This window comes from Heloderma suspectum, chromosome 1 (assembly GCF_057233095.1).
Source record: "Heloderma suspectum isolate Gila_16-S chromosome 1, 16-S_ref, whole genome shotgun sequence".
Classification (NCBI taxonomy): domain Eukaryota; kingdom Metazoa; phylum Chordata; class Lepidosauria; order Squamata; family Helodermatidae; genus Heloderma; species Heloderma suspectum.
The window spans coordinates 433,638,227-433,666,220 of record NC_139458.1 but is presented as its reverse complement, the minus strand read 5'-3'; the positions used below and the strand labels follow the sequence as shown (position 1 = coordinate 433,666,220).

General features: G+C 47.7%; 1 protein-coding gene across 6 annotated transcripts; it reads left to right on the top strand.

The window, feature by feature from the left end:
- Positions 1-28: 28 nt before the first annotated feature.
- Positions 29-23,035, top strand: NEIL2 (nei like DNA glycosylase 2). Of its 6 annotated transcripts, none has more exons than XM_084829364.1 (6): positions 308-710; positions 4,701-4,823; positions 9,556-9,775; positions 12,477-12,832; positions 13,926-14,122; positions 21,787-23,035. In XM_084829364.1, the coding sequence occupies exons 3-6, from the start codon at positions 9,638-9,640 to the stop codon at positions 22,107-22,109; spliced, it is 1,014 nt and encodes a 337-aa protein (XP_084685490.1). In that variant the 5' UTR covers positions 308-710; positions 4,701-4,823; positions 9,556-9,637; the 3' UTR covers positions 22,110-23,035. The 6 variants fall into 6 exon arrangements, with proteins under 6 accessions (XP_084685491.1, XP_084685490.1, XP_084685493.1 ...); XM_084829367.1 differs by having other exon boundaries at positions 596-710; positions 4,705-4,823; positions 21,787-23,032; XM_084829363.1 differs by lacking the exon at positions 308-710 and adding an exon at positions 3,069-3,384 and having other exon boundaries at positions 21,787-23,032.
- The last annotated feature ends 4,959 nt before the right edge of the window (positions 23,036-27,994 follow it).

The window sequence follows — 27,994 nt, the reverse complement described above, 5'->3', positions numbered from 1 at the left end:
AGCGCAGGACAGGAAGGCCTGGCGTGCTGTGGTCCATGGGGTCGCGAAGAGTCGGGCACGACTGAACGACTGAACAACAACAAAATCAAAACAAGGGATGGGTGCCAAATCCATATGATTTAAGATCGGGAATTCTGGTTTACCCAGGCTTAAGAGGGAAACGGTAGCTTTTGTGGTATGTATTCTGCTCATGTTCAGAAACCCTCCTCACATTCCCTTTTAAAATGTTGCTTCTTGTCAGAAGGGAAAACCCGTCTACACATGATCATAAGCACTTCGATCTTGGATCTTTAAAAGCAACACCGTTGTCCCACTCTGGGAAAAGACACTTTGCACGTGCTCAAAGGCACTCGGGCGGAGGCGCCAGAATTTTTGAAAACCAGAGTGTATCTACCCTGAAGGGGGTTACCCCGCCTTCTACCTACAGCACCCAGACTGGCACTTCGGGGGGAAATCGTGCGCTCTCAAACCATCAGGAACATTTAACACGTGTGTGGAGCTGGATCAAGCCACGAACCGCGCGGTGCTCTCTGAGCTCGATTGCTCCGGGGAGGTGCAGCCTGGTTTTCTGCGGAGAGGGTCTTCCGACGTCCCTACTTCGAGGAAAGCGCTTCTGCTACAGAAAGGGCGGAGGGGCTTTGCACCCGCTGAGCGTCCAGAACTGCAGGCCGCGCTCAGGATCCGCAAGCAAAAACGAGAGAGCAAGTCAGGTTGGCTGAAGTGCAGAAAGACGCTTAGGGGGTGGATCACACGTGCGTAGACATCCCTTGCTTATTGCACCCGTGACGGCTCTGGGTATATGTGTGAACGGTCGGCTCCCATCGTGTTCGAGGGGATGCGGGCGTTCTGAGCGCTGTGTTAGATCTGGGACGGGTTGCACGTGTAGATGTACCGGCCATTGCAAGGCGTGAACCTGGGTGTGGAAAGGCACAATCCTATGCATTTTGTTTAGACAGGAAAGAAGGCCTACAATTCCCAGCATGCCTCCAGACAACATGGTTGGCTGGAAGGATGCTGGGAGTCGTAGGACTCTACGATTGTGCACCCGTAACCTCTCCAGATGTCCGAATCACACCAATTGTAGCGTTGGAAGGGACCCGGGAGATCAGTTGGAGTGGGGGGGAACCTGGCCCTCTGGGCTTCTCCAGCAGGCCACACACCCCTCCCTTGGCTCCCCCCAACCACCAAGCCTTTGGTCTTTTTCTGGCTTTTGTGCCATCCGCCCCCGGTTAAAAAGCCTTTCCTAAGGCTTAGTTTCTGGCAGTAAGAACCGCCCAGAGAGCTTCGGCTATTGGGCGGTATAGAAATGAAATAAATAAATAAGAGCTTTACGCTAAGATAGGCTGGTATTTTGCAGTATTCGGGGCCTGATATTGTTGGCTCCACCCCTTTTGCCTTCAGGCCCGGCCACCACTGGAGTACAACCCCCCCCCCCCCAGATTCTCTGAAATGGAATTTGGCCCTGGGGCAAAAGCATTTGGGGGGGGCACACGCCCCCATTTAGTCCAGCTCCCTACTCAGGGCGAGCTCTGCAATGCAAGTTGCAGCGTCCCTGACAGGTGGCTGTCCAGCCTCTGCTTCAGAAGCCGTCCCCTCCCGAGGCTGTCCGTTGCACTGCTGAACAGCTCTCACCGTTAGGAAAATTTCTCCGAACGTTTAGCCGAAATCAGCTTCCCTGCAATTTCCACCCGTCAGCTCTAGTCCTGCTTTTGGGAGCAGCTGAGAACAAGTCTGGTCCATCTTCCGCTTTCAGAAAGTTGCTATCATGTCTCCTTCCTCTTCTCTTCTCCAGGCTAAGCATAGCCAGCTCTTTCACGCATCCCTCATAGGACTAGCTCTCCAGGCTCCTTGCTATTCTGGTTGCTCTTCTTTGGACGTGCTCCAACTTGTCAATGTCTTCCTTAAAATGGGGCACCTGGAACTGGACACAGTACTCCAAATGCAGCCTTGACTAATGCAGAATAGAGCAGAACTATTACTTCCTGAGATCTGGACACTATGCTTCTGTTAGTGCAGCCTACGATTGTATTAGCTTTCTTAGCTGCTGCATTGCAGTGCTGGCTCATATTCAGCTTGTGATCCACAAAAGGAGCACTCCTATGGCCCTTAGACAGTGTCTGGGGGACCATAGGATATTTCGGCTTCCCAGATCCGAGGTTGGAGACAGTGCTCTGGCCTCGGAAGGGAGAACCCATCCTCTTCACAGCCAGCACGGAAAGAACTGCGCTGGCTGCCTCTCCCAGGTTGGGAACACAACCTCGGAGAGGGGGTAAAGGAGGTGTTCCAGTGGGCAGGGAGAAGAGGAAACTGGAAAGGCTGGGATATGAGCTAGACAGGCAAAAAAGCCCGTCTCATAAAATTACGGAGTGGGAGAACAGGGAGGTGAAAATCGCTTCTGCCAGACCCCTGCTCTGCATGATTGCAAGCCTCCGAGTTCAGAGGCTTATGATCATCGAGGGCAGAAGTCATAGGATTGCCTAAGACACTTAGGGCACAGTTCTGTCGGGATAGGCGGCCGCCTCCGAGCTCGGAGGCGACTGCCTATCCAATGCAAGGCAGGAGAATCGTGGAGGGGATCGTCCCCCCCATGCTTAAGCAGCCCTGCATTTACGGCTAGACAGCCGATTTTGGCTGTCTAGCTGTGGGACCTTGGTGTGCGGGAAGCGGCAGCCGGACAACATGTAGGATGTGTCATACCCGCATTTCCAACTTCCCCGCCCCAACACACCCCCAGGAACATCCTGTTTTTGCTGCTCTGCGCTCCTCTCCCGAGCACGGTGCATGGGGCCATTCCGTGCTGCCTACGAGGCAATGTGGGAGGGATGGAACTCGGTTCTCCAGGAACTGACCTCGGAGTGCGGGCTCCGAGATCCGTTCCTGGGAACTGACCTATCCTATGGCCATCTAGCCGCTGACTAGCAGCCATAGGATTGCTCCCTCAGGCCAGGGGTGCATTGGGGGGGCTCATCTGGACCAAGAGCAGCGGCCTTTTTTTAGAGCCAGGCCTCAGCCAGGTCCCTCCCACTCCCTGCCTACTGCTGTGGGGCAGGTGGCCGGAAGAGGGAGCCAGAGAAGGCGGGCTGCAAGACAGAGAGCTTCAGCTATTGGGCGGTATAGAAATGAAATGAATGAATGAATGAATAAATAAATAAATAAGAAAGACAGGGTAAATTAACCCTTTGCCAGGCGAGGCTCACAACAGCATCATCCGGTTTCGGGGAAGTTCCGGAGCGCGTGGGCCAGGCTAAGTTGCTTGCTGGAGACGCTGATCCTGGTCGTCAGTCCCGTGCACCCAGAAGGCCCGGCCAGCTGTAGAGCGGTGGCAACCCAGCATGCAGACACAACGCGCCCAGGAACCCGCTGGCCAATATCAGACTCAGATAGGTCAGCAGCCAAAAAAGGCAGCGGGGTGTGGGGCGGGCAGAGAGAGGGACGAGGAAGTCCATATGAGTGAAAAATGCAAGAATTTTTAAAAATTAAATTAAAACGATAAGAAATACCTGGGAACCAACCCTATTGAAATCTATATGCTTACTTCCGAGAAGACATGTACGTGGATATTGGCTGCCTCCCCTGCCTCTGCACAGCTCCTGGCAGGGGCCACAGAACTTCTCCATCCCGTCTCTCACTCGGCCTTTCCCAACCTTGTGCCCTCCAGATGTGCTGGGCTGCAAATCCTATCATCCCCCCTCCCCGCCAGCATAGCCAGTATGCTGCCTGGAGCCCATGGGAGTTGTCGTCCAGCAAATCTGGAGGGCACCAGGTTGGGGAAGGACGCAGCCTTCTGCGTTTCTTCTTGGCTGTTCCTGCAGAGGGTGAGGGCCCAAAGTGCACATTACCAGCAACCCCAATGTAAACTTGTTAAGTAAAGCAGCTTTTCTCTTGTTCTCCCTATCTCTACACACACACACACACACACACACACACACTTCCTCCATATATTTGCTTCGCGCTTACTTGAAAGTAAGTCCCCATACTTGAGAGTAAGCCCCATGGCCATGAGGCTTTATTCTATCCATATGATAGGGTTACGATGTTATCTGAAGTAGAAAAAAATACATCATCACTGTTGTCCATATCTGATGTATTATTTATTTAGTTAATTGACTGGATGTATAGTCTACTTCATCCCAAAGGCTCAGGGCTGGTAACAATATGCTAAACAATCTACTTTTATCTTTCCCTGTTGCTGGTCACCAAAAGACAGTTTGAATAAAACATGTCTTCAGCTGCTTCCAGAAGATGCACAGACTTTGGTTTTTACAAGACATGTGGTACTTTGCAGAGAATCATAAGCAAAAATGTCAGGTCTCTGCCCCTAGAAGCTTGCAATCTAAATTTAAATTTAATTTGTAATCTGAAATTACATAACTGTTTGAAACTTAATTTTTGATTATACAAGTTATTATTATAGTTATTATTATTATTATTATAGTTATTATTATTATTATTATCATTATGTTCTCCTTTTTCCTCACACCATTTAGATATAATGTGCCTTTAGGAAGTAAGGGTGTGGAGATGTGAATGGGCTAGACCCTTGTCCTCCTCTTGAAAATATGCTCCCATTGTTTTGTACCTTTTATTTAAAAACACACATAAAGCTGATTTACATACCCTTAACTGAGGTTTGTTTATGGTGGGGCCCCCCCTCATTACTGCATCACCCTTAAAACTCCTGATGCTTGAACTTGTTCTAGGCAGTTCTCCAAACTATACCCCAGTACCGGCAGCCAGAACCAGCTCGAGCACCATCCCGTCCACTCCCACAATTCCAGGGCAGGAAAAGAGAACGGGGCCACAGCAATACACCAGCTCCCTCAGTAAGTGTGTTTAGGATGGGTGCCTTTTTGTGCTTTGCAGTGTGTGTGTGGGGGAAAGAGAAATGTTATGGAAAAGTTTCTTTCACATCTTGATGAACATGAAAAAGAGGGAGGCAGATGGGTGGTGCAAATGAGAAGCAAAATGATGTCTTGTTCAGCTATTGAATTATTTATATTCATTGTAAGAGTTTATTTATTTATTTCATTTCTATACCGCCCAATAGCCGAAGCTCTCTGGGCGATTCACAAGGGTTGGTTTGTGCCAGTTTTTAGGATTTATCACACAATCCTATGCATTGTGACTGACTCAGAAGTTAGTCCCACTATGTTCAATTGTCAATTGGGCTTTCTCCCGGGTAAGTGTGCCTAGGACTGCAGCCTTAGCTGCCTTCCCAAGATCTTCGTAAATTTAATTTGAAATAAACACCCTATGGATTGCACTGTTAATTCTTGAACATTGATTTCTACAGTAAGCAGAATTGCCCAATGTAACCTGCTCTGTCAGCTACACTGTTTGGTACAAGGTTGGCGTGTCCCTGGGCAAACAAACCCTGGTGGAGGAGAGGGAAACAGAAAAAAAAAAATCAGTTGTGGGGAGGGGAGAAAGAAGGTGTGTGTGTGTGTGTGTGTTTCAAGCCAGCTGGGTGTGTGGACATTTCTGTTGTGGGATAGGAGAGATATGATGAAGGAGCTTAGGGAAAGCCAATGGGTGATGTTGGGGGGCTAAGGGAGTGTGCAGGGGGGCTGTTTAAATTAGAAGGGATTGGTCCATGAGGGCTGAGTTAAGAGGGTGAAGCTTCCCTAGAGTATCATATTTTGAAAACCTAAACTGTTTGTGTTTGAGGGAGTGAGTGAAAAAGATTTTAACCCCCCTGCACTTTTTCTCGGATGTCCAACTGAAATACCCCTGCTTTACTCTCAGCTGCCCTGTTTTTGGATCCCAGCTGAAGGCTGCATATCTTACAAGGTTGTACAATCTTAGAAGGGGACATGGCTGTGACTGTCAGGAAGGGACCCCGCACTTCTGTATTCCCCAGGACACTCCTGCCTCTGGCCCTTTTCACATGGACTGCTTCCCCATCCTACACTTGTGCCTTTGATTTTTTGTGCCTAAATGTGTGGCTTTATGTTTCTCTCCTGAATCTCATCTCGTTTGATTCTGCCCAGTGTTCCAGCCTGTCTTTTGAATCTTGATCCTGTACTCTGTGGTGCTGGCTTCCCCCTCAGCTTCATATCATCATTGTTGTTTTTTTAAAAAAAAAAACCCTCTGGCATTTTGAGCTTCCCAGTGCTGGGCTTTCCCTCGCAGAGAAGCAAACTTATTTTACAAAAAAACCTTCAGAAAAAAGCACCCGTAAAGTATGCACAGAGTGTCTCGCCTTGGAAACCCACAAGCCACATTTAAAAATGGCTATGAGTGCCTCTGAGCATCTGCACAGCGCACCCAGTGACGAGTAACTTCTTCCTTTTTCTTCTTTTTCTATAAAATGCATTGTACAGAAAGCAGGAAAATAACAATGGGCACCACGCACATAATTCTGCTGTTTCTCCCCTTCCCGTGTTACATTTTTGAGATAGATGATGATATGGGGAGACCGTGCAATTTCCCCACTGCATGGGCACCCTGCCTTTGACCTCCTGCCTGCCTGAGAGCCAGTGTAGGGTAGTTGGTCCAAGAGGAGGAACTTTGGATCGGGGAGTTCCAGGTGAAAATCTCCCCTCTGCCATCGACTCACCAGGGGGCACTGTGCCTCCTGCTCCCAGTTTCCCAAAGCAGGGAGATATCCCCGGAACTGGCTATCACCCGGGTTTGGTTTCCTTTGGCTGAGAGGGCACTGGGCATCTTGGCATTATTATTTTTATATATATATAAAATATATATAAATCATAAAATATATATATATAAATTTTATATATATATATAAATATATATAAATCAGGGCAGCTGAGAGTAAAGCAAGGGTATTTCAGTTGGACATCCGAGAAAAAGTGCAGGGGGGTTAAAATCTTTTTCACTCACTCCCTCAAACACAAACAGTTTAGGTTTTCAAAATATGATACTCTAGGGAAGCTTCACCCTCTTAACTCAGCCCTCATGGACTAATCCCTTCTAATTTAAACAGCCCCCCTGCACACTCCCTTAGCCCCCCAACATCACCCATTGGTGTATGTATATATATATATATATATATATATATATATATATATATACATACACACACACACATACACACACAGTTTCCCAAAAGTAGGTATACAGTATGGTTTATTTGCATTTTATTACATTGTTTATTACATTTACATTTACTGTATACCTACTTGAGGGCCTCACTCCCCTCACTCTCTACACTTAACTGATTTAACTGTCACTCCCTGTCACTCCCTCTTCCCAACTGTCATTCTGACTCCACCCACACATCTTCTACTCACACATTCTCTTCCCTTCCCATCAACATTCTAAACAACTGTATACCTACTTTGGGGCCACCTGGTGTGTGTGTGTGTGTGTGTGTGTGTGTATAGGTTAGCAGGACAGCAGTTCGAGACCCCAGTGCTGTGTGACGGAGTGAGCTCCCGTCTTCAGTCCCAGCTCCTGCCAACCTAGCAGTTCGAAAGCAAGAAATTGCAAGCAGATAAATAGGTACCGCTTCGGCGGGAAAGGTAACAGTGTTCCGTGCACCTCGGTGTTCAGTCATGCCGGCCACATGACCACGGAAGCGTCTTCGGACAGCGCTGGCTGTTCGGCTTAGAAACGGGGATGAGCACCACACCCTAGAGTCGGACACGACTGGTTGGTGACACCTTTACTTTATACACACACACACACACACACACACACCCCTACATATAAGCAGGCAGCATGAGCGTTGCCAGTTGGACATTCTTGAAAGGCTGAGGGCCACTGAACCTCCACAGAAGCGTGGGCCGGGGGCAGGGGGAATGACACATCCTGGGCCGATCTGAATCTCCCCCCACCCACATGAAGGAACTCTTAAGTGTGTACGTCGGTATGGGTGACGGGGTCTTTCTAGTGCATGCCAGGTGATGCAGTGAATTGACGGCCAGGTTTGGGGCTAGTAGTCCATGCGGCCTGGCAACCCCCCTCACGCGTTCTTGGAAAGCATGGGAGGCAGGCGTGTTGCTAGGCACTCAAAAGATTTGGGGCCCCACAAATCTGCACAAAATTTGCATAGGTTGATTTATATCTCTATATGCAAAGGTAGAAATAATTACAAAGACTGGTTTAAATTTCCCATCCGGTTAATTTCTCATCCAAATATTTTCAAATAAAATAACTCCTTCAGTTAATCTGCACCTTGCCCCAGATCAAGCCAAAGCAATGGAAAATGTTTCTTCTGAAGCTTAGTGGCCTGCGCAGAGGGAGATTTGGGGGAGGGGGGACAGGGGGCAGTATTGCAGCATGTCAGGAGGGGAGAGTTAACCCTTCCTTTTCCACTTGCAAGCCCCCTTGAAAATTGCTTCCTGCATGGCAACTGTGGAACTCTCTACCCCATGATGTACTGATGGCCACCACTTTGGATGGCTTTAAAAGGAAATTGGACTAGTTCATGGAAGAGAAGGCTGTCACTGGCTACTAGTCCTGATGGCTGTGTGCTACCTCCAGTACCAGAAGCAGTGAGCCTGTGTACACCAGTTGCTGGGGAACATGGGCGGGAGGGTGCTGTTGCAGTCATGCCATGCTTGTGGGTTCCTGGTCAAGAGCTGGTTGGCCACTGTGTGTGTCCAGAATGCTGGACTAGATGGACCCTCGGTCTGATCCAGCAGGGCTCTTCTTACGTTCTTAACGAAGCTAAGGAAAAACATATTCTGTTGGCACCAAGGGACAGTCGGGGCTCTGGGAAATCTATCTGGGGCACAAGGAAGTAGATTTGGGGTTGGAACTCCATGGGCTGAGGACTAGCAACACTCCGGACAGGAGGGTTAATCTGAAACGTGCATCCACTCTTACTGTCGGGCCTTGGCAAGGGTACCAAGTCCCAGGCAGTTGGATGCAAGGATGCAGGGGAAGCTGATGGACAGCCCAACTGGGCCAGAAGCGGGTGTGTGGTCCAGAACAGGCAGGGACCAAGTCCAGAGTAGCCTACAATGATAGGACACAGGAGGCTAGGATCAGTGATGTGGGGCAGAAAGTGTCCTGGCATTTTCTGAGAGCTTCCCCAAATTTGTATTCAGCACTCGGGCTGAATGAGGTCCAGCACGTCTGCTTTAAGGACAGAAAGAAATTCACATTTCTTTCTGCTCAGACAGACTGCTCTTTCTCAGAAGTTGTGCAAAATAACTACCGCACTGCTGGATATTATTGCGCAGTAATACCATTATTGCGCAGTAATACCAGTAATCTCCGGTTTTTCCCTCTGTCTGTCCAGCAGGGTTTAATGTCTGGATGTTCTTTACTGTGTTAGGCGGAAGGCAGAGGGCCAATGAGCACCTGCAACATTGCTGTTTCTGCCTTGGGCGGGCTGCCCTCACTAAGCCTCTGAAGAAGGTGATGTCTGTTTTCCCACCTACCATTTTGAAACTGTGTTTATTCCATGCTGGCGAAGAGAGAATATTAAGTTGCATAATGTCATGTTCAGGACTGTCTGCCGATGTACTGCTTGTTCTGTGACTGACATTCAGTTGGCACCCTAGTTCAGGCTGTGTGCTTGGTGACTCCTGTGGGTAGAAATTCTGATTCCCTGGGGTTTTATTTTTGACCGTTTTTTCCCAGCGCTCTTCCCCAGCCCTTAGCTTGACTGCCTGAAATCTGAGAAACGTGGCCACCACCCCCAACTTCCGACGCTCCTGCAGCGATGCCAGAAGGCCCATCTGTAAAAAGATTCCAGCTCCTGTGCACTCCCTTTCTGGGGCAGGTGGTGGCCAAGGTGGGAGGAAGCACTCGGCAGATGAACCCAGACGATCTGAAGAGGCTGACGCTGGGGGAGGCTCAGGTGAGAACTGTCGGATTTGGCCCCCAAATATCTCACTCCTAGGGTGCAATCGTGTCTGGATGCCTGTTGGCCTCTGTACTCGGAGGCTGACGGGCATCCTATGCAGACTGGGAGGGGCACAGAGGTAACGCCTCTACGCTTCCCCTCACTCTGCATTTTTGCTTGGGGGGGGTTATCTGTCTAGCTGGGGCTCTGAGGAGGGGGCGGGAAGGAGGCTGGGGATAACTCATATCCCCGCTTCCCCAATCCTCTCCCCTCCCACAGAACCGCCCCCTTTCCCTCCCCTCTGAGGTCACTTTTGCAGCTTCGGAGTGGCAGCCGGCGTGGTTCTCTCCGAGCCAGCTGCAATGGGGAGGTGAATGGAGAGCTCGGAATCCTGGGTCCAAGGGCAGAACGCTGTCTCTGACCTCAGATTTAGGAATTTCATCTATCCAGTGGACCCCCAGATGCTGCGTAGGGGCTATAGGATTGCTCTCTTAGTGTTTTCCCCCCCATCTGTACTACATCTGATTTTTTAAATATAATATTAATGAATGAATGAACGAATTAATTACATTTCTATTCAATGTGTTATACGTGGGGGCTGCCTTTGAAAACGGTCCGGAAACTTCAGCTAGTCCAAAATAGGGCAGCAAGATTGTTAACAGGGACTGGCCTGCGAGCTCATATTATGCCAGTACTTTTTCAGCTGCACTGGCTGCCGTCCATTTCCGGGCCCGATTCAAAGAGCTGGTATTAATATTTAAAGCCCTTAATGGCTTGGGGCCAGGTTATCTGAAGGATCGCCTCCTCCCATATGTGCCTGCCCAGACCCTAAAATCATCCTCAGCAGCCCTTCTCTGTGAGACCCTGCCAAAGGAAACGTGGTGGGTCGCTACCAGGAGGACGGCCTTTTCTGCTGTGGCACCCTGGCTGTGGAATGAGCTCCCGAGAGAGGTTTGCCTGGCACCTACGTTGTATTTCTTCTGGCGCCAGGTGAAGACCTTTTTATTCTCCCAGTATTTTAGCATTTTAGCTTCCTAATCTTTTAGCTTTGGTGTTTTAAAACTGTATTTTAAGCCTCTGCATTGCGGCTAGGTTTTATTATGGTTGCATTGTTATATTGTCATTTTAATGCTTTTATATTTTATATTGTTTCATCCTGCGTTTTTTGGTTTAAATTTTTGTTAACCACCCAGAGAGCTTTGGCTATTGGGTGGTATAGAAATGAAATAAATAAAATAAATCCAGCCCAATAGCCAAAGCTCTCAGCTGCTGCTGCTGCTGCTGTTATTATTATTATTATTATTATTATTATTACTATTACTATTACTATTCCATCAGCGTATGCAGGATATTACAGGGCAACAGAAGTACAAAAGGGCGGGTCCCTGCCCATATCAGCTTACAATCTTCATCATCCCCAAAGTCCTTTTATGGATTTGGGAAATTGGCTTAACAAGGCCCCAGAGACAGCAACATTCGGGCTCAGTTTACTAACATGCCAGAAGGGAGACTTCCTTGGCTTGAGACCCTGCTGACAGCTCTTGGCTTGTCCAGACAGACGCCTTTGCTTATTTAAATAAATAAGTAAATATTAAATATAAATGTAAATATAAAATAAATGTATTAAAATTTATAATAATTTATAATAATAATTTATAATGATTACAGTAATTTATAAATGAAAATATTCATCTTAAAATATTTATTTATTCATAAAATATTTAAATTATAAATATAATTTTTTATAATAGTAATAATTTATTATAATAATTTATAATAAAATTTATATATTAAATGTTTACATTTATATTAAAATTTAAATATATTAAAATTTAAATATGAATTAAAATTTAAACGTGAGCCTGCACTGTTCACTTTTAAAATTTTATTGAAATTGTTTCCGTCGTTGTTAGCCTCTTTCAGACTGATTTTGAAACCTCATGCCTCTGGGCCGAATCCAGCTTACTTGGGGCCCCAATCTGGTGTTCCCCAGTTGGCCACAGCCATTTCCCCCAACCAACGATCTTTGCGTGCTTTCCTGGGTTTTGCGCAGTTCATTCTAAACGGTCAGAATGCCTCCCCTAAGCCTTAGCTACCCGCAGTAAAGAGCTTTAAGCTAAAACAGGCTGGCATTTTGGCCCTGCCCTTTTGGGGGGTTGGCTCCACCCACCACTGGAACGCAGCCCCCGAGAGCTGTTTTGACTTGATCCCAGGCTGAAAGACGTTCAACACTCCTGCTCTGACTGGTATAGCAACAGGGGCTAGTAAAAAACAGAAGGAGAAAGAGAAAAGAACAAAGCGGCAACCCAAATCTTGAGCACCCTGGCCTTCGGATTAAGCCAGTGCTGCCAAGGCTGCCCATTGGAGAAGAGGGAGTAGAAACGATCATCTGAAACCCAAGCCAGTGTGGTGTAGTGGCGAGAGTCTTGGACTGGGACTCGGGAGATCCGGGTTCTGGTCCCCACTCAGCCATGAAGCTCACTGGGAGACTTTGGGCCAGTCATTGACTCTCGGCCTCACCTACCTCACAGGGTTGTTGTGAGGATAAAATGGGAGAGGAGGACTTGTAAGCTGCCTTGGGGTCCTTGCAGGAAAAAATAGGTGGGGTATAAATGTAACAACAATCATAGAATCATAGAATAGTAGGGTTGGAAGGGGCCTACAAGGGCATCGAGTCCAACCCCAAGTCCAACCCCTATGAATAAACATTTTCTAGGTCCATGGGAAGAACTTGTTTCTGGCATTTGGCGCCCCTCAGGAAGCAAGGTCCGACTGCGAGAGCACGGCTCCGGAATCGTCTGAGCCGGGGTCAAGCTGCCAAGGGATGCTGGCTAGCAAGGGCAGCTCCTTTCCCCCGAGGCAGGAAGGAAGTGAGGCTGACACCTGCGATCCGCAGCACTGCCTGCAAGAACAGCACGGAGTGGACTTGCCATCGCTAGTGGATGAAGAAGCCGGGCGCCCTCGGGAATGGCTGCGCTTCCACTTTGGCCTGTACGGAAGCGTCCGAGCCAGCGAGTTTGCAAGAGCCAATAAGGCGAACAAAAGGGGGGACTGGAAAGATCCGATTCCCAGGTCTGAATTGTGGGGTTTTATGGAGGGAGGAGAGAAAGTGTGTCTTGGACTAGCCAGAGAAGGATGGCGCTGGCTAGGGGCGTTGTTAGGCCTGGCGCAAAATCTATTTCCCAAGGCCCCACCTCTATTTCCCAGAGCCCTGAGTATCCCTTGATGCTACGGGGAGGGGCTTTTTTCTCAACTTCAGGCACAATCCTATGGCCGCTAGTCGGCGGCTAGACGGCCATAGGATAGGTCTCTTCCCGGGAACTGATCACCCCCTCCCATGCCGCCTTGTAGGCAGCACAGAAAGGCCCTGTGCTCCACGCTCAAAAGAGCAGCACGGAGTGGCGAAAATGGGCGTTCCTGGGGCTGGGCCAGGGCAGGGGGGAGTTGGACTCCAGTACGACACATCCTATGTGTCGTCCGGCCACTGCTTTCCGCTCTCCGAGGTCCTGTGACTAGACAGCCGATTTCGGCAAAATTTTTGCAAAAGCTGGGCGTGGGGGCGGGGTTGTGAGGAAGAAATCCACTCCTCACCACTCCTCCTGCCCTGCACTGGATAGGCGGTTGCCCCCAGGCTCAGAGGTGACCGTAGATCCACATAGGATTGCTCCCTTAAGTGCCATGCAGGGGGGCAATTTTCAAGGGGGATTCCAGCTGGGGAGGGAAGGGTTAACTCTTCCTTTCCCACATGCTGCAACACCCTGCCCCCCCTCAAAAATCCCCCCCCCCATATAGCAATTAAGCTTAGAACAAAACTTTCTCCATTGGTTTGGAATGATCTGAGTCAGGGTGCAAATGAATAGCCGAACGTATTTTATTGGAGATGATTTGGATGAGCAAGGAATTGGTTGGTGTTGCCTCCTGTGAAAGTTAAGTAAATCCTAGGAATCCTTCCTAAATTTGCAGATATATATATTAATTAGAATATGCATACAATACTGAACTAGTTGGAGCAGTTACCTGGCTTGGTATAAGGCAGTTTCGTATGTTCGTGGGTTAAAAAGTTGTGAGCAAAAGCTGTGATGTCTTGACTGGTCCTAATAAAGATATTATGCTACAGGGACTGTAGCTGTTCTAAACTAATATGTTTTGTTTTGGGGGCATTTAGGCTGGTTCTGCATTTTGATGGTGGTGGCTTCCTTGTATTTTACAACTGCCGAATCCATCGATGCTCTTCTCCCACCGCCGAGCCCGCTACTGACATCCTGAGCCCAGAGTTTGATCGGGAACAAGCTTTGGAGGCCCTTCGTAAAGCCACACCTGTGTGCCACACCCTTTTGGACCAACGTTATTTCTCAGGGTTAGGTATGTTCAGGGGTTGTATCTATTCATTGATGCTTTCAAGATGTGGATTGCAAAGGTGTTTAGAACCTTGGGGCAAGTGGTGGGAAAAGAATAACACCACGATTGCGATCGAAGTGACCAGGGGAGGGAGTTCTATTAAGAAAAAATGAATTTGGCAAATGTAATGCTTCCTTAGTGAAAACTATTTTAGTTATTTAGATGTTTGTTTATTTGCCACATTGATATACCATTCCACATCTGGACAGACTCCAGAGCAGTGAGCAATAAAAGATGCAAAGATAAGATAAAAGGACGAAACTCCACGTTGCAAATTATGTTTTTTTTAAAAAACAGAATTCTGCTTAAAAAACACACATGGCTGCTCTGTCAAGGAAGGCTTCCTGAAATAAAGGTGTTTTCAGGAGGTGCTGGAAACAACACAGTGTTGGTGCCTGCTTGACCTCCAGAGACAGGGAGTTCCATAGAAAGGAGGCCACCACACTGAAGGCTCTTCTCCGGGTGGATTCCAGTCGAGCCATAAGTCCATGTGGAACCACCAGGAGCAAGCCCTCCGATAACTTCAGTGACCAGGCAGGTTGATAAGGTGATATATCAGAGTGATAGATGTAACACTCTGTGAAAACTGTATCACTGCTGAGTGTTTGCGTCTGCTTCCTTCTTTGTCCTGTAGAGTCTTGCCCTGCTTACTTGTGAGTAAACATATTGCTCCTGCTTACTTGTGAGTAGACATGCAGAGGTTTGCCCTGATTACTTCTGAGTAGGCTTTAACATAATTAGGAATCGCATTTTGGCTCCAGCTGTTCTGCCTGTGGCCTGACCCGCACATGGAATGTGGCCCCCCAAGACTTTTCCCAGACTGGAATTCAGTCCTTAGCCTGAAAAAGGTTTCCCCAGCCCTGCCCCCCAGCATGTATAGGACCTGGCTCTCCTCCCTCAGTGCTGCTTCCAGGGAGGAAGGGGGCCACACCCATTTCCTTAGTCACATACAACGATTTAGGATCACTGTCTTGTTGTGGTGAAGGGGCTTGCGTAACTCAGTGAAGCCATAAGCTATGCCGTGCAGGGCCACCCAAGACGGACAGGTCATGGTGGAGAGTTCTGACACAATGTGGTCCACTGGAGAAGGAAATGGCAACCCACTCCAGTATTCCTGCCAAGAAAACCCCATGGAACGTATCACAAGGCTAAAAGAGATGATGCCAGAAGATGAGCCCCTCAGGTTGGAAGGCGTCCAATATACTACTGGGGAAGAGCAGAGGGTATTTCCAAGTAGCGCCAGAAAGACTGAAGTGGCTGGGCCAAAGCCGAAAGGACACTCAGCTGTGGATGTGTCTGGTGGTGAAAAGAAAGTCCGATGCTGTAAAGAACAATATTGTTTAGGAACCTGGAATGTCAGATCAATGAATCAAGGTAAGCTGGAGGTGGTCAAACATGAGATGGCAAGATTGAACATCGACATCTTGGGAATCAGCGAACTAAAATGGACAAGCATGAGCGAATTTAATTCAGGTGACCATCATATCCACGACTGTGGGCAAGAATCCCTTAGAAGAAATGGAGTAGCACTCATAGTCAACAAAAGGGTGGGAAAAGCAGTACTGGGGTACAATCTCAAAAACGAAAGAATGATCTCAGTACGAGGCAAACCATTCAACATCACAGTAATTCAAGTCTCTGCCCCAACCACTGATGCCGAAGAAGCTGAGGTTGATCGGTTCTATGAAGACCTACAACACCTTCTAGAACTAACACCAAAAAAAGATGTCCTCTTCATCATAGGGGATTGGAATGCTAAAGTAGGAAGTCAAGAAATCACTGGGATAACAGGCAAGCATGGCCTTGGTGTACAAAATGAAGCAGGACAAAGGCTAATAAGAGCCAGGGCCTGCAGGAGAAGCCACCACCACCACCACCGGGGAAGAGGCGTGCTTGCTGCTGCTGGGCCTGCTGCTGCCGCCGCTGGGCCTGCTGCTGCCGCCGCTGCCACCACCACCAGGCCTTCCCTGTGGACTTCTGCCTGGCAGACCGCCAGTCCCTACTGGACCAGGCCCCCAGGTACCGAGCCAGCTGTGCTGCTCCACCTGCCACTCCCTGGAGGGGCTACATAAGCTGGCTGGCTGAGGTGGCCTGGGAGAGCCAGGGCCTGCAGGAGAAGCCACCACCACCACCACTGGGGAAGAGGCGTGTATTATGCTGCCTCCATCGCGTCTGCAGAGTGCTGTCCCAGGAGGCTGTTCCAAGTGGTCCGGAGCCTGGTCGGTCCTGTGGCTCCGGAACCACTGGAGCATTCTAAGGCCTCCTGTGAGGCTTTGGCAAGGCACTTTGCAGATAAAATTGATCAGATTAGGTGTGTTACTCTGCACACTGTGGATACAGTTAGTGAGCAAGAGGCGGCCTGTGGCAAACCGGTTTTGTGGGATCGGTTCCAGCTTCTTCCTCCTGATGAAGTGGACAAGGTGCTTTCATCTGTAAGGCCGACCACCTGCTTACTTGATCCTTGCCCACCTTGGCTCATTATGGGCTGCAGAGAGAGACTGGGTGAGGGGATCAGGGCGGTGGTGAACGCCTCCCTTGAGGAGGGAGTGATGCCATCAGCCCTCAAGGAGGCAGTGATAAGACCACTCTTAAAGAAGCCCTCCTTGGATCCCCAAGTTCTGAACAACTTTCGCCCAGTCTCAAATCTGCCATTTTTGGGCAAGGTGATTGAGCGGGTGGTGGCGGTGGAGTTGAAGGCACACTTGGAAGAAACTGATTATCTAGACCCATTTCAATCGGGCTTCAGGCCTGGGCATGGGACTGAAACAGCCTTGGTCGCCTCGGTGGATGATATGAGGAGGGCTCTGGATAGGGGTGAATACTCCTTCCTTGTTCTCCTCGACCTCTCAGCGGCTTTTGATACCGTTGACCACGGTATCCTCCTGGACCGCCTGGAGGGGTTGGGCATTGGAGACACTGTATTGCGGTGGTTCCGGTCCTTCCTCTCTGGCAGGTACCAGAGGGTAGCACTGGAAGAGGAGGTTTCGGACCCGTGGCCACTTACTTGTGGGGTGCCACAGGGTTCCATCCTCTCCCCGATGCTATTTAACATCTATGTGAAGCCGCTGGGGGCTATCATCAGGAGGTTTGGGGTGCAGTGTCATCAATATGCAGATGACACGCAGCTCTACCTCTCATTCAAATCTTCACCAAGGTTGGCCGTAGAATCCCTGTCCAAATGTCTGGAGATGGTGAGTGGCTGGATGGGGAGGAATAAGGTGAAGCTGAACCCTGACAAGACCGAGGTACTTTTGGTGGGAGACAAGAGGAGGCTGGGGGATGTTGACCTGGTGTTGAATGGGGTACGGCTACCCTTGAAAGACCAGGTCCGCAGCCTGGGGGTCATTTTGGACTCCCAGCTGTCCATGGAGGCTCAGGTATCAGCTGTGAGCCGGACAGCACTGTATCAACTCCATCTGATACGGCGGCTGCGCCCCTTCCTTCCCGACCATCTGCTCCCATCGGTAGTACATGCCCTGGTCTCCTCTCGTTTAGACTACTGTAATGCGCTCTACGTGGGGTTACCCTTGAAGACGGTTCGGAAGCTGCAGCCGGTACAGAACGCGGCGGCTCGCCTGATTAAAGGCAGCCGCCGGCGAGATCACATCACTCCAGTGCTGAAGGAGTTGCACTGGTTACCAGTTGTTTTCCGGCCCAAATTCAAGGTGTTGGTTTTGACCTTTAAAACCCTATATGGTTCCGGCCCAGCCTATCTTAAGGAGCGCCTCCAGCAACACCAGACAGGCCGCTTAACAAGATCAGCCTCGGATGGCCTTCTCTCTGTCCCATCAGCCAGGACAGCTAGACTGGTGGGGACGAGGGAGAGGGCCTTTTCTGTGGTGGCCCCCACTCTGTGGAACTCCCTCCCTAGGGAACTCCGTCATGCCCCCTCTTTAATGAGCTTCCGTCGTGCATTAAAAATGTGGTTGTTCAGGCAGGCATTTGGGGTGGGTTAGGGTATTTTAAAAAAAAATTTATGGTAGAATTTTATTGTTTTAAATTGTTTTATGGTATGTTGTACATCGCCCAGAGTGGCTGGGTGACCAGCCAGATGGGCGATTAATAAATTTAATAATAAATAATAAAATAAAATAAATAATAGAGTTTTGCCAAGGGAACACATTGATCATAGCAAATACTCTTTTCCAACCGCACAAGAGGCGACTCTACACATGGACATCACCAGATGGTCAATATCGAAATCAGATTGATTATGTACTTTGCAGCCAAAGATGGAGAAGCTCTATACAGTCAGTAAAAACAAGACCTGGAGCTGACTGTGGCTCAGATAATGAGCTGCTTCTTGCAAAATTTCGGCTTAAATTAAAGAACATAGGGAAAACCACTAAACCGTTCAAGTATGACCTAAATCATATCCCTTATGAATATACAGTGGAGGTGAGGAATAGATTTAAGGGATTAGACCTGATAGACACAGTGCCTGAGGAACTATGGACGGAGGTCCGTAACATTGTTCAGGAGGCAGCAACTCAATCCATCCCAAAGACAAAGAAATGCAAGAAAGCCAAGTGGCTGTCTGATGAGGCTTTACAATTAGCTGAGGAAAGAAGGGAAGTGAAAACCAAGGGGGAAAGGGGAAGATATACCCAACTGAATGCAGAGTTGCAGAGAATAGCAAGGAGAGACAAGAAGGTCTTCTTAAATGAACAATGCAAAGAAATCGAAGAAAACAACAGAATGGGAAAGACTAGAGATCTCTTCAAGAAAATCGGAGATCTCAAGGGAACGTTTTGTGCAAAAACAGGCATGATAAAGGACAAAGAAGGCAGGGACCTAACAGAAGCAGATGAGATTAAGAAGAGGTGGCAAGAATACACAGAAGGACTATACAGGAAAGATCTGAATGTCCCTGATAGCCATGATAGTGCGGTCCCTGAACTTGAGCCGGACATCCTAGAGGGTGAAGTCAAGTGGGCCTTAGGCAGCATTACTAATAACAAAGCTAGTAGAGATGACAGTATTCCAGCTGAGCTATTTAAGATCCTAAACGACGATGCTGTGAAAGTGCTGCACTCAATATGCCAACAAAATTGGAACACTCAACAGTGGCCACAAGACTGGAAAAGGTCAGTTTACATTCCAATTCCAAAGAAGAGCAATGCCAAAGAGTGTTCAAACTACCATACAATTGCGCTCATTTCACATGCCAGCAAGGGGATGCTCAAAATCCTACAAGCTAGGCTTCAGCACTATGTGAACCAAGAACTACCGGAAATACAAGCTGGGTTTCGAAGAGGCAGAGGAACTAGAGATCAAATTGCCAACATTCGCTGGATCATGGAGAAAGCAAGAGAATTCCAGAAAAACATCTATTTCTGCTTCATTGACTACGCTAAAACCTTTGATTGTGTGGACCACAACAAACTGTGGCAAATTCTGAAAGAGATGGGAGTACCAGACCACCTTACCTGTCTCCTGAGAAACCTGTACGAGGGTCAAGAAGCAACAGTAGGAACCAGACATGGAACAACCGATTGGTTCCAAATTGGGAAAGGAGTACGACAAGGCTGTATATTGTCGCCCTGCTTATTTAATTTATATGCAGAGTACATCATGAGAAACGCCGGGTTGGATGAATCACAGGTCGGAATTAAGATTGCCGGGAGAATTATCAACAACCTCAGATATGCAGACGATACCATCCTAATGGCAGAAAGTGAAGAGGATCTAAAGAGCCTCTTGTTGAGGGTGAAAGTGGAGAGTGCAAAAGCTGGTTTGAAACTCAACATTGAAAAAACTAAGACCATGGCATCTGGCCCCATCACTTTCCTGGCATATAGAAGGGGAAGAAATGGAAGCAGTGACAGATCTTATTTTCTTGGGCTCCAAGATCACCACAGAAAGTGACTGTAGCCATGAAATTAAAAGATGCTTGCTCCTTGGGAGGAAAGCTATGGCAAACCTAGACAGCATAGTCAGAAGCAGAGACATCACCTTGCCGACAAAGGTTCGTATAATCAAAGCTATAGTTTTCCCAGTAGCAAAGTATGGCTGTGAGAGCTGGACTATAAGGAAGGCTGAGTGCCGAAGTATCGATACTTTTGAACTGTGGTGCTGGAGAAGACTCTTACGAGTCCCCTGGACTGCAAGGAGGTCAAATCAGTCCATCCTAAAGGAAATCAACCCTGACTGCTCATTGCAAGGACAGATCCTGAAGCTGAAGCTCAAATATTTTGGCCACCTAATGCGAAAAGAAAAGTCACTGGAAAAGACCCTGATGCTGGGAAAGACTGAAGGCAAAAGGAGAAGGGGACGGCAGAGGATGAGATGGCTAGATAGCATCACCGATGCAATGAATATGAACTTGAGCACGCTCCGGGAGAGAGCGCAGGACAGGAAGGCCTGGCGTGCTATGGTCCATGGGGTCACGAAGAGTCGGACACGACTGAATGACTGAACAACAACAACCACTACTTAGCCTCTTCTTCCTGATAAGCATTGGGGTTAGCTCCACTCTGCCACAGGAGTATACCTGTAATCTTTCTTTCTTTCTTTCTTTCTTTCTTTCTTTCTTTCTTTCTTTCTTTCTTTCCTTCTTTCTTTCTTTCTTTCTTATTTATTTTCTATCCCACCTGTCCTCCAAGGAGCCCAAGGTGGTGTACAGGATCCTCCTCTCTTTTTTATCCTCACAACAACCCTGTGAGGTAGGTGAGGCTGAGAGTCAGTGACTTGCCCAAAGTCACCCAGTGAGCTTCATGGCCGAGTGGGAACATGAACCTGGGTCTTCTCAGTTTAACACTTAAACCACTACACCGCACTGGCTCTCTATTAAAATTGAACATCCAGTTGTATTATTTATTACATGCATATCCCATCCTTTCTCCAAGGAGCCCAAGGAGACTTTGATATCTCAAAAAATGAATGCAGATTTATTTTCCAGACTGAAATATTGCTGTTAGTAATTTGTGCGTTGTTGTTGTTGTTGTTATTTATTGCATTCCTATACTGCCCCATAGCCGAAGCTCTCTGGGCAGTGTACAAAAGTTAAAACATTAAATACAATATAAAAAGTTTAAAAAGCCATTTACAAAAAAGCACATAGAAGCACACAAACGGTATACACAAACAACATACAATTAAAAACAATATTGAACTATCAGACATAACTGAAGACACAATTTATGTATTTGACACAAGAAACAATTATATTTATCTATAAATTTGTTTAACTTATTTATTACATATTTAACCCGTTCTTTCTCAGAGGAGTTCTGAACAGCGTACATGGCTCCCCCTAACCGCCTGCTTTGTCACTTTTGTTTTCACAACAGCCCTGTGAAGTAAGCCAGGCAGAGATAGAGGTTGGCTCAAGATCCCCCAGCGAGTGTCACACCTGAGCTGGGATTTGAACCTGGTGTAATATTATCTACTGCAGCTCCCTGCCCTGTTCAGCTTGGTGTCCTCCCGATGTGTCGGACTACAGGTCCCATCACCCCAGCCAGCATGCTGGCTGGGGTGATGGGACCTGTAGTCCGACACATCGGGAGGACACCAAGCTGAGCAGGGGGGCTGTCCTACAGCATCAAATGGCCCTCGTTTCATTCTAGCTCTTCTGTTGATGCGTCTCCTTTTTCCTGTATTCCCTTCCATCTCCCTCTGTGTCGCAGGGAACAGAATTAAGAACGAGGCCCTGTATTTGGCAAGGATCCACCCGCTCTCCCTCGGCTCTCTCTTGGCACCCTCGGACCTCAGGTCTTTGCTGGATCACGCCGTTCAGTTCAGCGCGGAGTGGCTTCGCAGCCAGCTGCAGGGACAGAGGTTATGTCTGCACATCTACATGAAAGATAAATGCCCCAAAGGCCACGAGCTGAGGAAGGGAGCCTTTGGACCCCTAGACGGGCTGAAGAGACTGACTTGGTGGTGTCCGCAGTGCCAGCCTCAAGTGCTTCCAGAGGAGAGGGCGGAGCCTCCTCCTGCACAGAGCACGTGAGGTGCCCAGTTTCCCGCCTGCCTCATAGCTACATGCCATGGGGAGTTGGATTATGTTAGTAGGGTAAAATTTGCTTTCCGTTGAAGGCTGGGAAGCCACTGAGGGCTGTTTGCCACAGGCACGTCGCCCAAACTCAGCAAGACCTGGCGTTAAGGTTTTCTGGTACTTACCAGGTGGCTTGTCCTCATTATGTTGCCTGGTTTCCCTTTCCGCATTCCCAGTGGCCACTTGTGCGGAGTGTAGAGGCTCTCAATGTGATGAAAATGATTCGAAGCCTGGAAATGTTTCACCCAAGATGAGGATTGCTGGCCAACTCCGAGGGTCTTTTTTGGGGGGTGGGGGAGAATCAGCAGCTACCCATGGCGAGGGTGACGTGCTTTGGGCACGAGACAGGCTTGCCTTCGACAAACGGTGCCCAAACCTTTCTTTTTTGAGATTTTCATCCTATTATGCATATGCATCTATCCAAAGCATTTATTATTATTAGTAGTAGTATTAATAGTATATAAACATGAAGGCCTGGCTTATCCTTAATGTTCATTCCTGCTTTGGGGATCAGGATTGCACCCAGGGACGGGATTAAACCTGAATTTGCAGCATGGCTTTAGGATTATACCTGGTTTCATTTTTGCTTGGCTGGCAATGTTTGCACACAACTCGAAAAAGGGGTTGGGGTTTGCCTGCCGAGAAGAGCGAACGGGTGGGAAGGGAAAGTGCCTGATTCCAGAGCCCCCTTGGGATCGATGTTAAACGCAAACCAAGCCAGAGATCTTGGGTTATTAACAGCAAATGGACAGCAGCAGTGTTTTTGTGAGCAACAGGTGTACAGCTGTAGCACGGACGGGAGAAATTTAAAATCCTGCCTGTTTGTATCTCCGTTTACAGTGAGAGGTTCCTGGTTTTATTAAAGTTTGGTTTCTTTCAACAAAAGGTTTCTTGTGCGCATTTCTACAAGGATGGGAGTGGTGATGGGTGGCTAGGGCACTCTAACTCAAAGAGTTCACTGTACTTCACTAGAGACCATAATTCCCAAAACTGTAGCAGAGGGAGCTATGAGCTTTTAAAGCATGATCAGGTTCATAGCAGAGGCATGCAACCTGGTGCCCTCCAAAGGTTGTGCACTACAAGCCCCATCAGCTGCAGCCAGCATGACCAATGATCAGGGATTATGGGAATTGTTGTTCACCGCTTGTAGTTCACCTCTTATGCTCACCGCTCCGGAACCTGTTTTAGATGGGGAGCGGTATACAAATGTTCTAAATAAATAAAGTAAATAATAAATAGTTCTAAACAACTGGAGGGCACCAGGACACCGTCAATTAGCAGGCTAAACAGGAGCCTAGAAAGAGGGAGGCATTTTTCTTTGCTTGGCCTAACAGAATAGTGGGGCTATTATGAATATATCACATTCTCCGCACCATTCTAATTTCCTGGTCTTTGGCTGGACCTTGAAGACTGGGAAACAGCAGCAGCACCCTTTAAGGCCGGAGCATGGGCATTTTCTATCATCGTCCCTGTAGACCAAGAATCTTATGTGTTACTATGTTATTATATTATTATTCTCACTTATCGTCAGCCACCTTGGAGGCCTGTCTTCAGGCAGTAAGGCAGGATAGAAATATTTTAAATAAGTAAGGGTGCAATCCTATGGGGATAGGTGGCCGCCTCCGAACTCGGAGGCGACCGCCTATCCAGTGCAGGGCAGAAGAAGCACGGAGAGGATCATTCCCTCCGCGCTTCTCCCTCCTGCCCTGATTTCAGCTGTCTAGCTGTGGGAGAGCGGAGCAGGGAAGGGGGCTGCCAGTATGACACATAGGATGTGTCATACCAGCATTTCCGCCTTGCCGTCCCTGGAACGCACCCTGGAATGCCCCATTTTGGCTGCTCCTCACTCTGCTTCTGAGCGCAGGGCTGTTCTGCGCTGCCTGTGAGGCAGCACGGAATGGGGGGAAGGTCGGTTCTCCAGGAACCGACCTCAGAATGCAGGCTCCGAGGTCGGTTCCCAGAAAACCAGATATCCTATGGCCATTTAGCCGCTGATTAGTGGCCATAGGATTGCTCCCTAAATAAATAAATAAATGAGGCACGTTTTTCAAACAGGAAACACAACTTTCTTGGTATTCTAGAAATAACAGCCGATTCTGTGCCGGCCATATAAGTGTAGTTCAACAGGGTATAGATAGCTTGGTCATCCTTAAGGATTTTGTCAACAAAAAATGGGGATTAATGCATATACCTCACTTGCTACTGCTGTCTCTCTTCCTTTGCCAGATCCCAGATCCGGGCAAGCAATGGTCTGAATAAATCTGCTCAGAATAAAAAATGTTTTTCTGCCTGCCAGATAGTAAGCAGAGATGGAGCCAGCCTTTAGAGGGAATTTTGCTATCAGGGTGCTGCCACAGAAAAGGCCCCATTGTGCATTCCCACCAACTTAGCCTCTCTGGTGGTGCGATATACAGCAGGGCCTCCAAAGGTTGTAACATACAGGCAGGTTCACACAGAAAGAGGGGATGTTTCAGATATCCTGGCCACAAAATTAAAAGGGTCAGAACAAAACCTACAAATTTTACTCAAAAATTTCCTTATAAGAATAATTTAATTTTATAAACACAGTAATAACATGGAGTGTATTCACATTCACAACAACCAAGCATTTTTCAGTTGCCAAACATAGCAATAAAACTACTTCTGAACTCTATAGTTATATACAGTACATATGGAAAACAGAAAAAACAAAACTAATTATAAATTATAAACTTTACACATTATTGCAGATAAAGACTATCCATTTCCTGTTGCATTTCAACTATCTCTACTTCAGTGGCACATCTGAGAACTGAGATAAATTGCATCAGAATTAATCCAGAAAACACACTATCCAGGCTTTATCTCGGGGCACATGCTCTTGAAATTTAATGATAAAATGGGTATATATCTTGCTTGTTGTTGTTCAGTCGTTCAGTCGTGTCTGACTCTTCGTGACCCCATGGACCACAGCACGCCAGGCCTTCCTGTCCTGCGCTCTCTCCCGGAGCGTGCTCAAGTCCATATTCATTGCATCGGTGATGCTATCCAGCCATCTCATCCTCTGCCGTCCCCTTCTCCTTTTGCCTTCAGTCTTTCCCAGCATCAGGGTCTTTTCCAGGGAGTTTTCTCTTCGCATTAGGTGGCCAAAATATTTGAGCTTCAGCTTCAGTATCTGTCCTTCCAATGAGCACTCAGGGTTGATTTCCTTTAGGATGGACTGATTTGACCTCCTTGCAGTCCAGGGGACTCGTAAGAGTCTTCTCCAGCACCACAGTTCGAAAGCATCGATACTTCGGCACTCAGCCTTCCTTATAGTCCAGCTCTCACAGCCATGCATTGCTTCTGGGAAAACCATAGCTCTGATTATATGAACCTTTGTCGGCAAGGTGATGTCTCTGCTTCTGACTATGCTGTCTAGGTTTGCCATAGCTTTCCTCCCAAGGAGCAAGCGTCTTTTAATTTCATGGCTACAGTCACCGTCTGCGGTGGTCTTGGAGCCCAAGAAAGTAAAATCTGTCACTGCTTCCATTTCTTCCCCTTCTATATGCCAGGAAGTGATGGGGCCAGATGCCATGATCTTCGTTTTTTTAATGTTGAGTTTCAAACCAGCTTTTGCACTCTCCACTTTCACCCTCAACAAGAGGCTCTTTAGATCCTCTTCACTTTCTGCCATTAGGGTGGTATCATCTGCGTATCTGAGGTTGTTGATAATTTTCCCGGCAATCTTAATTCCAACCTGTGATTCATCCAACCCGGCGTTTCTCATGATGTACTCTGCATATAAGTTAAATAAGCAGGGCGACAATATGCAGCCTTGTCGTACTCCTTTCCCAATTTTGAACCAATCGGTTGTTCCATGTGTGGTTCTTACTGTTGCTTCTTGACCCTCGTACAGGTTTCTCAGGAGACGGGTAAGGTGGTCTGGTACCCCCATCTCTTTCAGAATTTGCCACAGTTTGTTGTGATCCACACAATCAAAGGCTTTAGCGTAGTCAGTGAAGCAGAAATAGATGTTTTTCTGGAATTCTCTCGCTTTCTCCATGATCCAGCAAATGTTGGCGATTTGATCTCTAGTTCCTCTGCCTCTTTGAAACCCAGCTTGTACTTCCGGTAGTTCTCGGTTCGCATACTGCTGAAGCCTAGCTTATAGGATTTTGAGCATGACCTTGCTGGCATGTGAAATGAGCGCAATTGTACGGTAGTTTGAACACTCTTTGGCGTTGCCCTTCTTTGGAATTGGAATGTAAACTGACCTTTTCCAGTCTTGTGGCCACTGTTGAGTGTTCCAAATTTGTTGGCATACTGAGTGCAGCACTTTAACAGCAGACAGTACCCCAGTACTGCTTTTCCCACTCTTTTACTGACTATGAGTGCTACTCCATTTCTTCTCAGAGATTCTTGCCCACAGTAGTAGATATAATGGTCACCTGAATTAAATTCGCCCATGCTTGTCCATTTTCGTTCGCTGATTCCCAAGATGTCGATGTTCAATCTTGCCATCTCATGTTTGACCACCTCCAGCTTACCTTGATTCATTGACCTTACATTCCAGGTTCCTAAACAATATTGTTCTTTACAGCATCGGACTATCTTTTCACCACCAGACACATCCACAGCTGAGTGTCCTTTCGGCATTGGCCCAGCCGCTTCACTCTTTCTGGCGCTACTTGGAAATTCCCTCTGCTCTTCCCCAGTAGTATATTGGACACCTTCCGACCTGAGGGGCTCATTTTCCGGCATCATCTCTTTTAGCCTTGTGATACGTTCCATGGGGTTTTCTTGGCAAGAATACTGGAGTGGGTTGCCATTTCATTCTCCAGTGGACCACATTTTGTCAGAACTCTCTGCCATGACCTGTTCGTCTTGGGTGGCCCTGCACGGCATAGCTTATGGCTTCACTGAGTTACACAAGCCCCTTCGCCGCAACAAGGCAGTGATCCATGAAGGGGATATATCTTGCCTATTGCTCCTGTATTTTAAAGAAAGAAAAAAACACATTTTATTATCAACCTTATTGTAAATGGAGATCACCATATAATTTTTTTAAAACGTACTGTTAAGGGTTCCTCTAAGTAGACTTTAAAGGTCTGAATAAAACTCTTTCCAAGCAGCAATTACACATCTTTTAATTAAAAAAAATAAAGTGAAAAAAGGGAGCCCCTGTGCTTCGCCAAGTGCAGTCCAGGTTTTCAGTAACAGCTTGGTGTGGAGTGGTATTACAAGAGTGGAACACGCTCACGGGTTCATTGTCTAGCCGGACAATGGATCACACTAGACACAGGTAACACTCCTGGATCAAAAAGTGCTTTATTGCATGGCCAGCAAGGCACTCTGTCAGCAAAGGGGCAGAGAGCCCAGAACATTCAGTGGGGCAAGCTTTTATACAGCGAAATACATCACATATAGGGAAGAACTCTAGCTATGCTCTATTAGACACAATACTTGGAGGCATACACACACCCTGTTATCTGGAACAGAGCTGAACATTTCTTCCCTGGACAGAGTGGATGTTTGCCAGCTGCTAATACTGAGTTGGTGCACAGAGTACAATCCTTATTAGCTTGTAGCACAGGCTGTGAGCTGCAACTCCCTGGGGAGGAGTCTATACTCCTTAGCAATTCCCAGAGAAGCTGCTGACAAGCTGCAATCTGCTTCTCAGAGACTGTGGGGCCCCGACAGGATGACTTAACGTACAAACATGGAGTAACTGTAGTTAAGACTAAATACAAGCACAAGCATCTGTTGGGCACCTTATGCAGATGCCAACAGCACCCTGCGTTGCCATTCTGGGGTACACACAACACATTAGGGATGAGCTTAAAGGATTCCTTCCACACTTGGTGCGGAGTGGTATCCAA